This window comes from Anabas testudineus, chromosome 12 (assembly GCF_900324465.2).
Source record: "Anabas testudineus chromosome 12, fAnaTes1.2, whole genome shotgun sequence".
Classification (NCBI taxonomy): domain Eukaryota; kingdom Metazoa; phylum Chordata; class Actinopteri; order Anabantiformes; family Anabantidae; genus Anabas; species Anabas testudineus.
Window position 1 is genome coordinate 15,807,922 of NC_046621.1, and position 17,368 is coordinate 15,825,289.

The window sequence follows — 17,368 nt, forward strand, 5'->3', positions numbered from 1 at the left end:
GAAATTTGAGCCAACCGCCAGGTTGGTTTTACTTCAACCCTTTCCTGAATAGGCTTGTTAGGTGGACAGTGCCCACATTTGAGGACATTTGAGGAAAGTGATCTTGGACTGAGGAGACACGTGCTTTGAGAGGCGTTCTGAGCAACCATGCATTTAGAAATGAATGGAGGAGGTGGAGGCCTTACACACAGTCTGTCTTCTATTTATGCTGTCCTTTAATCTGTCCCTAAAAATGTCAAGTCCTTATCACACATCCACCAGGAAGGCCACATCTACTCACACCCTCCGCTTCTGTTGTTTCGCCAACAAGCCTGTGTGACGGGAGTGAAGTAAAACGATATACAGTAGACAAACTTTATCCATAAGACTGTGTGTTTGTGCAGCTTGGATTTTATAGCTTTTGTAGTTACTGTACATCACAGTCGGTTCACAGATTCTGGTAATACTCTATGTTTACAATGGTATTTTTTGCTTTACTGCACTTTAGATCCACATGATTAGCAATGAAGCTGTGAAATATAGTCACACGAGAGGACATTCACAGAGAAAACAAGAGAGAGTGGTACAAATGCGTCTCATCTCACCTGAGCGCAACAAACACACTGGTACAAATGCGTTTTGCTGCTCATTTTCCTCTTAGCGAAAAGTCTGAAAACACCAGAATAAATCAGAATCGTCACCGGTCTCAATCCAATTTCCACACTGGGAAAGGCAAACAAAATAGACATAACCACAGGATGAGTGCTTACCTGGCAGATAGACCTGAGAAAATATTATTTCAGTTAACACAATTTGTAGATGGCAGTTATTTCCTGGACCATTTACAACTTGAAAGTGTGATATAAAATATTCATAAAACTTGCTGTTGAGAAAGACAAAATCTTTCTCCTCAATTATAGAGGCAATTTTTATGCATGAGATTTGCAAACAAGCTTACCACATATACCTGCTACAGTTGGTTGCGATGATTTAGTCCCATTCATTATCCCGACCAGCTGGGTGACACAGAGGGTGGATGTCACTGCGCCAGGGACGGGAGCCACTGACAGAAACGGCTCAAGGTTACACACACTTCCTCTGCTCTATTTACTGAGTGACATTTACACAATGTTTTACTGTGGGGTGAGCCGGGGAGAGCTGCTGAGATGCATCCCGCCGCGCTTTGGATGTCAAACTGAGCCACATTAAAGTGGGCTCACAGTTTGGGGTACAGCTCAGATACTGTATGAATCAATACATAACATTACTTTTCCCTTTCAAACGTATTTGTTTTGTTTGACTTCGTGATTCGGCACGTGTCGCATTCTGTGACCTTGTAGCTGGGTGCTTCAGCAGGAAGTGTTCACTGGTCATTAGACGGATGAAAATCAATAACAATCTGTTAGTATAATCATCTGCTAATGCTGTATGATGGATACACTCACCCAGTCAGACACTGGGAAACTCTGATTAAGTTAAAATCCACTCTTTTTTAACCTAAGCTTTTTCGTCTGTCAGTCTATTGCTGCACTAAACTGGGTCGGGTTTAGGGTCTGCCAACATAAAGAAATGATGAAAAATAGATAATATAAGGCATCACAGAGTTAAAGGTGACTGCAAAATCGAGTGACAAGTGTCTTTGGGCTTGGCATTATGCACAAGCACTTCTTCATTATGCAAGGTCACGTGATCCATAAAAAATGTAAAAAATAAAATCAGTGCAGCTTTTAAGAAACAAGGCAAAGCTTGGTTGTCAGAATCGCTAACATCTCTGCCATAAGGCAAACATTTTAATCTGAAGCAAGTCAAACTGTCAGAGGTGTTTGAACAATCCTTTATCTCTGCTTCTCTCAAACACATCAGGTATCGCAACAGGGCCTCCCCTGCATTACTTTTCCTTCAAAGGGAAACATGAAATTTAAAATAAGCAAGATTGTGTTCAGATGCCGTTAAGCTGGGACCTAAAGATATTCAACAGAGACCTCTCTTTACAGCCGTGCATGACAAGAAATACATTTTGACTTTTACTTTATCCTCCCGTGGGTTTCCTTCAGTAAACACTTTTAGTCAGGTTGTTATGATCAGCTGTCAAGTGAATGATGTATTAGGCAACAAATTATCAGCTGATTTGGCAGGGGCATAGCTGCAACACGGGAAAGATAAAGTTTAAAACCTTGTTCACAAACAGACTTTAATTAATTAAAATGTGCGCCTGTTGATAAGACTGTTTAACGGAAGGTTTCTGTTTTAGCTTTATGAAGATAAGAGTTTTGCAAGTAGTGTATTGGTGAAACTCCAAATTTGGCAGAAGCTGAGCTTGGACACACTTTGCAGGAGGGCGGATGAGAAGTTGCAGGTGGTTAAAGAAGAATTAGTTGAGGCGGAGAGGTGTTGATGCAATACGAGGCACATGATGATTGGGTATGTGAAAACTGAATGTCTCCCTGCAGGGAAAGCTGTCAGAGAGGTGAGGCGTAATGGAGGTGAATCACAGGAGGGGAAGTCGATCAGTCACTAACTTGAATTGCCTCCCCTGATTCACACAACTCACTCACTTTACACAATTAAACAAGGTTTTTAAAAGAGACGGGGTTATACAAAAGAGGTCTGAATAAAATAAAGGTAATGCTATGCAAAGGTTTTACAAAACGGTGCCTGCAGATGGATTCAAATGCAATAAAACAGTAGGTAATAAAGTGCCTCACAATTACATGAAGTGGCTGTTATTTTTTTTAATTGTTCAGAATTGACACCTACACTTACATTTTTACATAGAAAAACATGTACAATCATCTTATACAAGGTAATTAATTGTTACATATTAAATGAATTTATAATTTAGCATTCAAGCATTTCTGTGTGGGTTCTGAATCTACTTCTCAGGGCCGTGACACACCATTTCTTCTCATGCAGGTACAGAACGTACATGCTGGCTGGCCACAGGTGCCTTGCTCGATGAAAACGTTTTGTGTTGTTTTAGTGCAGTGATTATATCAAAGTTGTGTTACCTTACCTGTCGCTGGAGAAGTCGTGGCCTGTAAGTCCAGAACATAGACCTGAAAGAGGCTGACGTGCTGAAGGAAACCAAGGCGAGTTGTTTTTTGTTGTTATGCTGTAGGTAACAACAGGCAACCATTTGACATGATCATTTGATCCATCACTAATATCAGTAATGTTGATTAAGGTAGCTTTAATTCATCAGTGATTCCTACAAAACGTGGGTGCTAAGATACTCATACTCATAAGAGTTGACATGAATACGTCAGCAGCAGAATTACATTCATTTAAAAATATGTGACGTCCTCATGAAGAAATACCATAAATGACAGGTAATGTAATAATGTGCTGATGTGATTACATTTTCTAACCATCCAGTGGAGCATTTTATTGCATTCTGACACATTATTACACTATGCAGCAGATATCACTTAATTCCTTGTTACATGGTGAGGGAAAGAGTGACAGCGGATGAGATACTTAATAAGACTGAGTGAGAGGACACCAGCTCTGAGATAAGATGAAATAAATCCTGGCAGGCTCATTTTTTACTCTCCAATCCTGCTGTAGAACTTTTCTCCCCACAGACAACTTGTCTCAGAAATAAACAACCCCCCCCCCGTCATGCATTTAATTAAGTTATTAAGATAGGATTGTGGGAATCTGAAATCCCTGTGATCTTCCCTTAGGTGCTTTGCTTTCAGAAATCTCACTGCAAAGGATGCGGGAATCTGAGAGTCCTCATTTGCAAACTTGTAGTCGTGACCTCCTATGTCATCTGCTTTGTATTTTTTTTAAATGACGAAATACGCTGCTGCAGGCCATGTTCAGTCATAAAACATGACGAACAGATGCACTACAGGTCTGTGATTTTGCTAAAGTTGCTTGGAAGTAAATGAAAAAAGCAATTCCCAAAGCCTAAATGGGGCTTACTGCACTGCAAGACCTTGTTGTAGTTACTGGAATAAACCACCATCAGTGAAGGTCAGAGATAAGAAAGAAGCAAGATAATTAGTATTAATGTTCCCAGCAGCGCAGTCAAATCAACTGTTCTTTGTCTTTGTGGATCAAACATCTGTTGTTAACAAAGAATTTTTGGTGTGGGTTTGTCCATGCAGAAAGGATCTCAAACCGGAGATTCTACCGAAGAGATTACTCTGCTTTTGTATGTGCTGGCACATGTGCAGGAGTCCTGTCACCTTTGGGCACTGTGGAGGTAGGCACTCATGAGGTAGAGCAATCGTCTACCCTTCATAGGACTGGTGGTAGCATTTACTTTCACCATCAAAAATAAATAAGTATGAAGTATTAGAGTGTTGATCTTTCCCAAGAGAGAGGAAAGGTGCCCCAAACAATAAAGCCTACAGATCTAGTAGTCTGCTCACTTTTCCTCTAGCGCCACCATGAGGTTGACTGTTTTTTTTATTGGACCACCTCAGCGACTTTTAGATGGATTACCTTGAAACATGGTACAGTGTCTCCTCATCTATGGATTTGTACAGTTTTGAATGGATTTTATGATACCCATCAGATATTCATAGTGCTCATGCTCATGACACATACAGTATAACTTTGGTGATCCTATAGCAACATTACCTGGTCAAAAGGTTTGTGCAGTACCTGCAAAACTATCTCAGCAGTACTATCTGACGAGCGTGCTATCACGTTAGAGGAGCTAAACTTCATGCCTACCATAGATGCAGACTGATGGGATTGTGTGCTTGTCGGTGTCACACAGTTAAACTGCACTTACCTTGTTTTACTAAAGCATCACACTGAGGTTTAGTGAGAAGGAAAACCCATGAAAAGTATTAGTCACACCGACTCAAGCTAAAAACATCACTGTTTAACCAGCCTTCATCTTGCAGCATGAATGCACAGTTGCGTTTCCAAAAATGTCTTCTCTTCAAGCAATTTTCCATGTTCAGCAGCAGCAGACGTTTTCTTTTGTGCTCCATTGCTCTCCAGACACGCACAACAGACCAGCCCGTGTCTTATTTAGCAGCACTTTACACAAGTCAGATGTTGTAAAACTGGTGTTGCTGTCAGAAGACTTTTCAGAGCCTGATTACAACAACAGTCCTAATGTACAGGACATTCCTCATCCCGCAGTCATGTTCCACCCAAGTCTTCAGCAGGTGCATATCTCTGTCTTATCATGCAATGCTTGGCCCTTGTGGAGATTATATTTACTCTGTGCTGCCGTAAGCACCTTTCCTGACAGATTATATGAATTAAGGCCTTATTATGGGCTCTGACCAGGAGCGGCATGTACCGGCGATTTGTAATAAGGGCAGTGCTGAGGTGAGTCAGCAGCAACTGGCCTGATAACGGCAGCCGGACCTCAGGAGGAAAACCCTTGGCTCATCCACGGTAAACAAAGACAGGAAAGGAGGAGGATGCTCCACTGGCTACTTTGTACTTTGAGGGCATGAGCAGCGAGGCAGCACTTTCAGCTCTTTCTGGGTGGAGGCCAAATCTATAAATAGTAATGTAATCCAACGCAGATAAAATAACTTGTGCATCTATGAGATGTTGCAAGAAGAGAAAACACAGCAGAGCCAGGTTGCTTCATAGGAATTAATCAATATTTTATATTTTTTGTAGCAAAATGTTTTCACACAGAAACAGTTTTTTATTCTTGCTTTTGTCTTAGAACCTCAGGTGAGAATCAGGACTATGTCAAGTCAAGTACACACTTAAATTGAATTCTTAGTTAGCAAAGTGGAAGGGGGTGTTACATAATGGCACAAGCAGAGTCAGTAGGTTAATGGGTCGATTCACTCAAATTGCAAATAACATATATTTTCTCCAGGTAAAACAGCCTCGAATTATTCAGTTTTGAAATATTCACCTTCAAGGTTTCTGCCTTCATCTAAGCACAAGGAGACTGTACGTTTGCTTCAGCATATAAATCTCATACGATGCCTGTTACTGTTTCATTATTAACCTTAACCAAGTGTTGATTTCACTCTCGAGATTCAGTATATTTGCCATAACCACTGTTATTTCTTGACCTAATCAAACATAATTGCTATGCACATGTATTGTAATATCCACACTGGACACAATGCAGGGTTTTCTCTTATACAGAAATCATATGAACATCCAATCCTGCCACAATGCAGTCCTAGTCACTGATATGCATTATTGGTCACAGTGGATTCATGGATCCATAGAGGTTAAAGGGGGTGGTTATCATACTATAAAGAAGGCAGAATCGCTGACATTTGACAAATTCATAGTGTCACAGTAGTAACCCTCATGTTGTCCAAGCCAACCCCATGACATTGAGGAAGAAAAAACAAAACCTGGGGAATTAAAAGCAAAACCTGATGAAAGTTTTTGGTAATCGAGTGAGCTGACCCTTTAACAAGACCTTGTCCTCCACCGCTCTCTCGCAGCATCATGTAACATGCCATTTCAGTGAGCCAACTAACAACGATCAAGTCGGTACACCACAGTAAAGCAGTAAAGCACCGGTCTCACTGTTTGCTTCACATGAAAATAAAAGGATTACTGCACATTTCCCCCCTGTTTACATTCTCACCCAGTTATTGTACAAAAAGAGAATGGCAATATACAGAACGGTTCACGTAGGGGAGAAAAAGAAAAACAAAAATAAACAAAAAAACAAAACAGATGATCACCCAACATCTTGAAATGCACCAGAGACCCACAGAATATTGAGAAAGGCATCAAAATGTGTTGGGATGTCTCAGTTGACCACGACTCTGAATAGCCACTAAGTAAGTAAGTATTTTATTGTAATGCAAAGCCCTGTATGAGAGAGAATGGATCACTGTTCTGATGGACTAACAAACAAAACAGGCTAGGTGTCATGCAGTCAAGTGAAAGTGATTTCCAGAGAGTTTTCGACTGTGTGCCCCCTAATAAGTTATCTTCTTCCTCCATTTTTCACTTAACGTCCCCTCCTAAGCAGCATAATGACCTTTATCAGGCTAATAAATGTCGGTTTGGGCTCATTCCATCATTTAACCAGGTTAAATGAGCAACTGTTATACTCTGTTGTTTGTGTAGCCTAAAGAGATTTCCAGCCAAACAATACATCCCACTGTGGGTTTAAGCAAATGATTAAGTGGGCCTGATGGATTTCAAAGACCTGTAATAAGTGCTGATAGCATCTGAAACCGTACCCTGAGGCCAACACTCTGTTTACATCAATGGCCTTTCAGCCTACGGGGACCACTGTCACCAGCGCTGACCGATGGGGAGAGTATCAAAGTGTTCAAAAAGACATTTTGTCACAGCAGGATTTCAACCTGAGCTGCAGACACACTTGCTTTGATAAAGTGGAGAATACATCAGTATATGTAGCATTTGCAAACAAGTACAGAACTTTGACTTTTGAGCTGTTTGCAATCCATCTTGTACATTTGACTTTCACTGTATTCCCATTCACTTTTCATACAGAAATAACCTCATATGATACATAACCTGAGGTAGAAATACAAGACTGGCTTGTTGGGGTTGGGTGTTACTGATATCTAGGGCAGAGGCCAATAAGACTTTCTGAAAAACGATTCATGTTTCTTTCATGTCTTGCAATAGATGAAGCGATTGAAACGCCTGTATGTGAAGGGATAAAGGGGCTTCCATGTGTGTATCTGAATATCACTTACGACTCATCACTGAGTTCTTTCTCCTTCTTCTGATGAATCATCTCAAATAATAAATAGTATAAATCATATGAAAAAAAAACCCAAACGAAAACAAAAGTGACTTTGTTTTAATGTTCTAATCACTCCTCTGGTCCTTCCCTCTACTGTTGCACAGTAGCACTTCTTCGTGTTGAGGGTCCACGACACTGTGATTGAGTTCACCAAAGTCGAGGCAAATGCTCTTGGCATTTTGTTTTTTTTTTTTAATGATAGAGACACAGTAAATCCACTTTGAACTGCTCATCTTTCTTCAACCTTCTTTTTATCTGAGCCCTGCGGGTTGGGAATTACACCACCCAGTTCATACTGTATATCCGCACAATTCGAGGATCCACATAGTTTCAAACGGGGACAGTTTTACAGTTAGAGACTGTCAGAGAGCTGAACTCATGGCCAGGAATCGATCACGCTGAGTGTCTTTTTTTGCAGATAAGTATTCACATGGATGAACTTCATGCAATCCCCAGAGGCAGCTTCGCTCCCTCTGCCCTCATGTTCCTTTGGTTCCTGACATAGATGTATTTTTTGGCCATGGCCCTCATAGTTCTGCCAGCTGTACTCAAACTGTGCTCTCCATCACCCACTCAGAGCTCTCGCAAGTGGGCTTCTCGTCCTCACTGTCGTCATACTGCAGCAGCATGCCATTAACAGACAGACTGCGTTTAGTCCAGATGTTGCTGATCCTGCGTGGGTAACTGCTGCGACACTGTGTGGCCCCCACATGACCCATGTCAAATGAGTGGCTCCTCTTGGGCTTGCTCTCCTGTGGCAGCCCTAGGAGACGACCCAGCATGGTGGTGGACTCGGCCCTTCCAAGCAGGGGTTCTTTATCTGATGGGGGTGCCGTAGCCGCCACCATCATAGCATTGGAACTGGTGGAGGCGCCAGAAGTCCCTTGGTGGTCCCTCGCCACCCCACGCAGCTCAAGTGATGTAAAGGCCCCTAAAAGGTGGTCCAGGTTTGGCCGTGCTTTGGCGCCGTGCCCATGCCTTCTGAACTTGCTGCTGGGTAGGGTGCTGCATTCACTGCCCTGCATGCTGTAGCGGTCGCATGCCGCTCGCCCTGTTTGGCTGTCTAATGAGTTAGACGAGGAGGAGGATGAGGACAGGCTGCTTTGGAGGGATCCACACTTGAACTCTACCATTTCCTCACGCATTACCACCACTGTGGACTTGACCTGCGGCGGAGCGCCATTGAACCTGTTCAACCCTCCATTGGTCTGCGAGTATGTGTTGCTCACAGTGGGCAATTTGCTCGTCTGGATGCCACTGGTCACCTTGTAGCGCACCATGAGGATGATGATGAAGACCAGCAGCGTGGCCACAATGATGCCTCCAATGACCAGAATCATGGTGCCACCTAGAAAACCACTGTGGAGAGACTGGCACTGGGCGTAGTCCTCCCTGGTGATAAACTGGACGCAGCCGACAATGTTGGTGGCAGTAAGGGTGGTGGCAGTGTCCTCCCAGATGGCCAGGACACACAGGTCATATTGCATCCCTGGGACAAGATTTGTGACTACAAACACTCTGCTGGTCATCGGAATCATCCTGAAAACACACACACACACACACACAAAGAAACAGCATTAGAATACAGACGTCCTGTCTTGGGAGTTAAACATAAGGCAAGAGAACTTTAGCATTAAAAGGCGTCTCTGGCTCAGTCTGCTGTGTTCCGGCAGATCAAAGAAATAGCCAAAATGAAAAATGCTAAAGGAGCTATTTATATGCACAGAGTAACTCAGAAAGATGACTTCACCAGTCCCAGTGTCGCATTTGATATGCATGCAGCAGCTGTAATGAGATAAGCATTCAGTGGCCACTTTTTGAATATTGTTCTGGCTAAATGCAATTTCTGGTACATCCCATTTAACACGCATTAAGTTGTTGTAATTTCAGATGTTTAAATATGTCTGATTAACAGAAACTCTGCTGCTGCTGCATGTTAATTGTTTGTGATGTATTGCCAATCAATGAAATGCTGTGAGAAACTCTGTTTCTGTAGCGTAAACATGCGGTGAAGTTTTCATCCATCAAACTCGTCTGTCTAGCTGCAGAAACATCTAATTAGTACCGAAGTTGTCACATTATGGCATGAAAGATAGACATTTAAATACTCCTGACAATATTTAAACACTTCTTTCCTTATGGTGATATGAAAGGGGCTTGCTATCAAAAGCAAAGTTAATTGGAAAAGTATTTAATTGATGTAGTTTGTCTTGGCGTGCAGTTTCTCGCAGTGCTTGACTAGTCAAACATGCTGCAATTACCTTTTTAAAACCTTACACAGGCTGATTTGTAAAAGCTGTGTTCTGAAGGAATCAGATCAACGCTGTCACTGTCGTAGCTTTTGTTGACATGTGCTGGGAGCTCTCTTTTAAGTGTAATTAACTCTACCGACTGTGTCCTTCCACAACTGCACGGAACATCACTGAGATGTCAAAGTAAGCCTCACACATTAGTTATGCACCGCACATAAATAACCTCATATGTGCACAGTATCCCCACGAATATCGGCCATTCCATAATCAATATGACTTGCGTTCACAGTATTTGAACAATTTAATATCTTTCTTCAGCGCTGTGTATAGTTTAAATCTCATATTCCCAGCTCATACTGAGCCTTCTTTTTTTTTTCTCCTTCCTATATTCTGTCAATTAGCTTTCATTAAACAGCGTGCTAGAATGCATGACTGTGCACAGAATAGGTTATTAGATAAGGCTGAACGTATTGGGGGCTTTGCAGAATCATCCAATATCTACATTCGTGTCTTGCAACAGGATTGTGTGCCCATCAGTTTACTTTTCATTTAAAACCTCCACTGACCTTTAATCCTGTCTCTGTTTCCATACAACAACACTGCAAATGCCATTAGGTTTTGGCCAGGAATATAATGCGCTGGCTGGATTATGCTCTCATGCTGAATGTTTTGAATGACTGAAGCGCTAAATTTGCTAACTTAGAGTAAGTCACAGGAAACGTTTGCAGTGGGTGGTGGTTAAGCAAAGGGCTGACACAGGTGGAACTGTGAACTGAACTTGACAAGGTCTGTCGGTAGGAAGATTCAGACAAGGTTAGTGCAGAAATTTAGATATCACGTTTGGGATCCAGTAGGGTTTGGTTTTGTAGGTTGAACTTTGGGCGAAATCAGTATGATTGCAATTGAAGCCTAAATAATTTAGGTAAGATATAAACTACATTAACCCAGGATATGTGGTGGCCATGCTGCTTCCAGAAGAACACCGCCGCATGGGGTTTGGACATCATCCTTATTTGCCTCATCCTTAAAATGAGTAAGATGCTGAATAGTCTCACGTGCTCAAGAGAAGCCATACACTTTTTCTCCCTCCCTGTGTACCTCTGATTGATCTGTAATCATGGCCTGCTTCAGTGTGGACAGGGCCCTGGAAAAACAATGTCAGCAATCTAGGCAATGAACCCTCATAAATATGATTTCAAAAACAGTAGTTGAAATCATCAATTAATTAACAGCTGAGCAGTGAGGTTAAACTGAGAAAATCACCATAAACATTTGCTGTATGAGAGAGTAAAAACCAGTTAACCACACGAGAAAATAAACATAAGAGAATTGTGTTAAAACAACATCCATAACAAATATGTGTTCTGTGACTGTTGCTTCCCACAAAATCACGCCCTTCAATAAGAATTATCACTTTTCTGTGAAACGATTTCGCCACTGAAAATTCAGTGGCAGGGTTTCTAAAGCACACGTCACCGCTATGTCTGCAATTTGGTTGATATTAGAGAAAATTTATAAAGCATTTTCCAGAAACACACAGATGAGTCATCCAATGTTTCCTTCGCCGGGAAGAGAAAAAGGTATTGAAAATCCACATTGCTCTCGTTTCCCTGGCACGACAAACTGGCACAGAAGTGTGCGAGGATGGAAATCAGATAAACACCTTATTACTGAATTCACAGGACGTTGAGTTGCATTCACAGTGTTTGAACAAAGTAATATCTTTCTTCAATACTGTGTACAGTTCAAATCTCATATTCCTAGCTAATAACCAACCGTTTTTTTTTTTTTTTCTTCCAATATTCTGTCAATTATGTTTCATTCAACAGCGTGCTGGAATGAACAGTTCAGGTACATTGTGTAGGACAACTGGGCGATGAAGTGCTGCTGAAGGGATTCACCATCAGTTGGCAGTGAAGCATAAATGTGACATAAAGCTACTGGAAGTGCTATTCACAACAGGTCACTTCAGCAATTTTCACACTATTCTGATGCTGTAAATAATAATAAACATAACCGTTCTCTGGAGGCAGCCATTAAGTCATTTATAGAACACAGCTAAACCAAGTACTTCCCTGTGCACCATCACTGAAATTCTATCATTTTACAATAATTGTATTTTTTTAGTTGAAGTGTATGGTACTTAATCTCATCTGTGTGATTATAAAACAGGTCATCAGTAGAAGTGATCATTTACATTTATCACTGCAGCTAAAGGGACACCTGTGATTTCTTGCTAATAGTCTAGTTGCATGAGCATGGTTGTAAACTGAGCCGTGACCCCCACAGCTCTCTCTGTTTCTGTTTTGACCTGGCTTGTGTCTAATGCAACATGGCTCCACCTTGTACTGTAAGGCATCGTGCCCAAACAAGTAAGAAACCAGTGAGTGAGCTCTGACGATGGGCGATGATACAACATAAGCTGTGCACAATGAGCTATTTATACAACCTTGCCCTGCCAAACGGACAGAGAGGTGCTGCTGCCTTGGCACAAGGAAAGACACTGGGGAGGACATTGCATTGCATTACATTGAAATCCACTCTTTGGGTGGCAACCAAGAAGAAATAAAAAACAAAACAAATAATTAAAAATTAAAAACAGCAAAATTAAACTTTTGCCAAAGAACATGGGAAGAAACCTGATTAATACTGGCAGCGTGTTCTTTGGTCAGATGAAAGCAAAATAAAATGAGTTTGGATCACTTAGTGTCCAGCATTTTTGGCACGGACCTGGTCGGGACTACCACAGTGCCAACTTTTAAATAGGGAGGCGGGGTAATATTCATATGAGACCGCATGAGTGCAAAAGGTCCAGGAGATTACATTTGTAGATGTCACTACGGGTACATCCCAAGTCCTCTAATAACATCCAAGTTTCCCTCACTTGCATCTTAGTCCCTCCCACGAAGGTTTCATGGAGAGATGCAAGAAAAAGATGCAAAGAGCGGGAGGAACTGAGGAGACGGGTTTTTGGAGACATCTGCCTCAAAGTCTGTTTCTGATGACCACCGCTCAGCTGGACGTTAGAGTTGCTGTGGTCACTTTTGTTGTTGGGTTGGAGTTTTTTGTCTTTGTCCAAAAACACACTGTCCAAAATAACAATTCGAATGCATAGTTACCACCATCTGTTTATTTTTGACTAGAAACATCTACTTATTTATTAAAACCTGATTCTGTCCAACATGCAGTAAATAAAATAAAGCAATCTCAATAATGAATGGCGCACTAACATTTGTTGCCGTTGGCTTTCAAATATGACCTTTCTTAATAGATTAAATATTCAAAGTCTTGTTTTGTTTGTTTGTTTGCTTTTTTCATTAATGAGCTTAATTTCTCTCAGATTTTGTCCGAAAACAAATACAGTGGCATTACATGCAAAGGATTTCTAATTATTTGCATGGTTTTCTCCAGGTTCTAGTTGACTTGTACTAGTTGAGCCCACAAATTGAATTCAAAAAGTGCATGATGTACAGGATACTGATGATACATGATCAAGGTTTAAAAGCTTAGGAGCTGTCAGATAAAATCGGTCCTTCAGATTCACATACATGATTCATGGAATTGATCTGTTTGTTCTTACATCACACCTCAGTTTGTTTTCAGTGCCTTCTCCAAACGGTTTAATTTTAAGCACAGATGCTGTCTCTTATATTTGAAGCTCAATTATCCTAAATGTCACTACTTTCACCGTTTTGTTTGACGTAGTAAATTGATTTCACAGAACTCAAAGATCTCCATCCGCAGTCTCCAGGCTTACATTTTATAGACTTGAGCAGCTTAAGGAAAATAAATTAAAACGAAGGTCCATAATCCTTTTTCTTCTTGGATTTCTAATTAATCGTTCAGGGCAAAGATTTCACTTTGGCTTTCTTGAAAATATGAAAGCAGCATTCCCACCAAATTGTCAATTTTAGGAAAAAAGAAAAAAAAAAAAACATCTCAAGAAGGATTAGGAAGAAATGAATACTGATCTCTGAGTAACACTTCAAAGAAATTGGCTGTCTCAAATTCTCAACCAGCAAACAATTAGCAATTGACTGAAGAAGCTGAGCTGCAAGAATTTTGAAGTGAAAGATTATGCAATGGGCTTAATTCACCACTAGAATAAGAAAAGGTCTAAGATCCTACTTGGGTGTAATTGAATTTCATTAGTCATTCTTACCTGTAAATGAGGACTTCATCTTCAGAACAGTTGTACTGAAGCTGATACATTTTGACCTTTGGTGTTGATTTGGTAACAGTCCACTTCACCAGAGCAGAGACAGCAGTCACCTCTGATACAGACACCACCTTCTCTGGCAGAGGTTTAGGCTCCCCTTTGCTAATCTTGGTAGAACTAGTTATGTCTGAAAGCCCTGACTTGGACTGTGTGGTACGATTTGTACCATTACTCAGATGCGGGAGTTGAATGATTGATAGCTCAATAGAGGCTGTAGATTCCCCAGCAGCATTAGCAGCTATGCATGTAAAGGTCCCGTAATCCTTGGATGTGGTGATTGTTATGTCCAGGGTGCCATTTTCATATACCGTGGCTCGAGAGGAGTTGCTAATCAATCGGTCATCAGGAGCAACCCAATGCACAGTGGGCATTGGATCACCAACAGCTTTGCAGCGCAGGCTAGCTGTTTGGCCTTCTAGCACTAGCAGCTTGTGTGTATGTTGCGTGATCAAAGGGGGCTCGCACACAAACTCTTCCTCGCGAACTGACCAAAAATAGCGACCCTTCAAGGTTGCGGGAGAAGCACAAGTCTCCATATCATCCTCACGTTCCAATCTTCGAAGCCAGAGCACTTCACAGTTGCAGTGCAATGGGTTTCCACCAAAGCTTAAAGAGAGCGGAGGTGCATAAGGAGTGCTCAGCACTACGTTGCTCTGAGAGCGTGCAAAGATGGGGTCTGGAGGGAGCTTCTGCAGACGGTTAGAGGTGAGATCCAAGCGAGCCAATTTATCCAGATCTGTAAAAGTCCCCTCAGCAATGAAAGCGATGAGGTTATGATCCAGACTCATTTGATGAAGGTTGACCATCTTGCGGATGGCTTCCCAAGGCACACTGCGCAAGTTATTATATGACAAGTCTAGATCCTCCAGTGTCAGTAACAAGTCATCAAAGGCTGCTTTGGAGATCCTACTCAGCTGATTGTTGTTGAGGATCAGGTGCTGCAGGTTGACCAGACCTCGGAGGTCATCTGGTCCCAGTTCGGTCAACCGGTTACTGTCCAGGTGCAAGGATCTGAGAGTCTCCAGGTCAATGAATGAGAAAGGCTGGATGGCGCTAATGGTGTTGCGGGACAAGGTTAGATCCACCAGACCTGTCATGTTGGCAAAGTCCTGAGTGGTGACCTTGAGGATGAAATTGCCACCCAGCCGCAGCTCCACGGTTCGCCGGTCGATGTCTGGTGGCACGAAGAGCAGACCTTTGGAGGGACACAGAGTCCCCAGAGACTCTGAGAGATTCTGGCAGACACAGTATTTGGGACATGCATGGACCATCATAACTGCAGTTCCCAGAAGCAGGAGACAGATGACCACTTTGTCCATGTTAGTTCATAAAAAGGGGACCTGTGAAAACAAAAGTATGAGTTTAAATTTGAGATTTAGGTTGTTAACACTTATTTAAGACATGTTTGGTGCATTCAGTGCTACAACATTAACTAACTGGCACATGTCTCACAGTTACTCATCCATCCATGCTTTCCACTAAAAATTTTAAACAGAAAGATTTTACAATTGTCATTAAACCAGCAGATGATGAGCTGGTCTGATTACCATCCTGGAGAATTGTTCACATATTCTCCTTTATAACATATGCATGTATCTTCCAATGCAAAGCAGGTGTGTGATACCAGCGTCTGAATGATTAGATTAATCAGTGCTAAGAAGCTATTTTTAATGACGCACATACTTATAAGCTGTCATTACAGATGTACTCGCTTGCATGCAGTGGAACCTGGTTCAAGTTTAGTGCAAATGCATGTATATCCAGCAAACAATAGATGAGTTCCTCATTGGAATAAAAGGAGGTCTACGTTTTGTATATATTTCAACACTGTCTTTCACTTTCTATATCTCTCTGTGTGTTTTTATTTTAATTTTGTTCCCACTCTCCACCGTCTCTGCACTGCTTTATTTCAAATGATAACGCCATTTGGAAAATAAAAATATTCCACAAGCTGCAAGTGTTAGACTCATCGGCCTCTGTGAATGTCTTAACACCTGGCTGACTCCTCTGAATGGATGGCCACACTTGGCTTCATCCAAAGACCTATTACTACACCCAGACATTTGTATCATTAATTCCCAAAACACTCAAAACCTGAAAATCTATTTCAATCTTTTTCTTTTTTTTCACAAGAAACATTTATTATTGGAAAGCTGCATTGAGGCTGGTGGTGAGACCGCAATGTTAGTAGTTTTACAGTAGTTTATACTATGTTTTACTATGTTTTCTCCTCGCATTTGTTATTTATTCATAAGTATATAAGGCTGGTGTCAGCATGAGGCCAGTGAATATAACTTACTTTGCATTTCAGTACAGTAAAATAACAGGGTATATAAAATACATATGCTAAATAACTCCAATCTGAAATGAAAGAGAAGAAACAGAAGAAAAGTGGAACGTGTGACAAATAGAAACAGGTAAATAAGTAAGTATACTGTCTTTACAATATTTGGCTCAGCTTATCTCTTGAAACCCGCCGCTTTGAAACTATATAACCTTTACATTTAAGTACAAGATAGTGGTGGATGCTTAAATAAAATGTAACAGTATCACAGGCAGAAAGGAGTCAGCAAACTGTAGTGTTCCTTGTGTAGCCACATCGATCAGGCGCCTGCTCAAATTAGAAACCATAAAGGCATTTTGTAGCTTTACAAGCTTTAAACAATCCATTTTGAATTGAGCAAATGTCCATTTTACTTAATTTGACTGTGATGATCATGAAAAAAGCTTTCTCCCCTTTTCAAGTCCGCATAGCACAGATTATGTAGCACCAAGCTGTTCTGCAGCCTCAACATCCACAGTACTTACTGCATAACACGGATAATGTAAGGAGTGCCTAACCAGCAGCTAACAACGCTGGACTTCCAGCTGGTTAAGTAACAACACACAGCTGAAGTTGTCAAGATAACCATATTGGTGCCCACCCACACAAATAATAAACCAATCAAACTATACCACTGATTTATAAAAATGTAAACCTTTTCTGGGTGTAAATTACATTTTGACTATTGTACACAAGTCGAAACATACATTAGATGCATATGTTTGGTTTCTTTTCAAATGATACGATGTGGCAAAAAAAAAAAAACAAAACTGCAGCCGTTCCACATTCACAGATTGCCCTTTTCTCCCAACTGTCACATGTCTGAGCAGCACATTATATTAAAATTCAATCAGCGCTGCAGAAAAGTGTGAAACTCTGTAAAAAAGGTGTTTATTTTAGCCCAA

General features: G+C 41.3%; 1 protein-coding gene across 2 annotated transcripts in view; it reads right to left on the bottom strand.

The window, feature by feature from the left end:
* Window positions 1-7,919: 7,919 nt before the first annotated feature.
* LOC113159276 (leucine-rich repeat and fibronectin type-III domain-containing protein 2) overlaps window positions 7,920-17,368 on the bottom strand; it is a 43,886-nt gene continuing 34,437 nt past the window's right edge. The window contains exons 1-3 of one of the 2 annotated variants that reach the window (XM_026355891.1): window positions 15,913-15,933; window positions 14,084-15,459; window positions 7,920-9,208 (exon numbers count right to left, since the gene is read on the bottom strand). In XM_026355891.1, coding sequence (XP_026211676.1) covers window positions 8,218-9,208; window positions 14,084-15,459; window positions 15,913-15,927 — 2,382 coding nt within the window. In that variant the 5' untranslated portion in view covers window positions 15,928-15,933 and the 3' untranslated portion in view covers window positions 7,920-8,217. Of the gene's footprint in view, window positions 9,209-14,083; window positions 15,481-15,912; window positions 15,934-17,368 lie in introns of those variants that run through there. The other variant, XM_026355890.1, reaches the window with a different exon arrangement.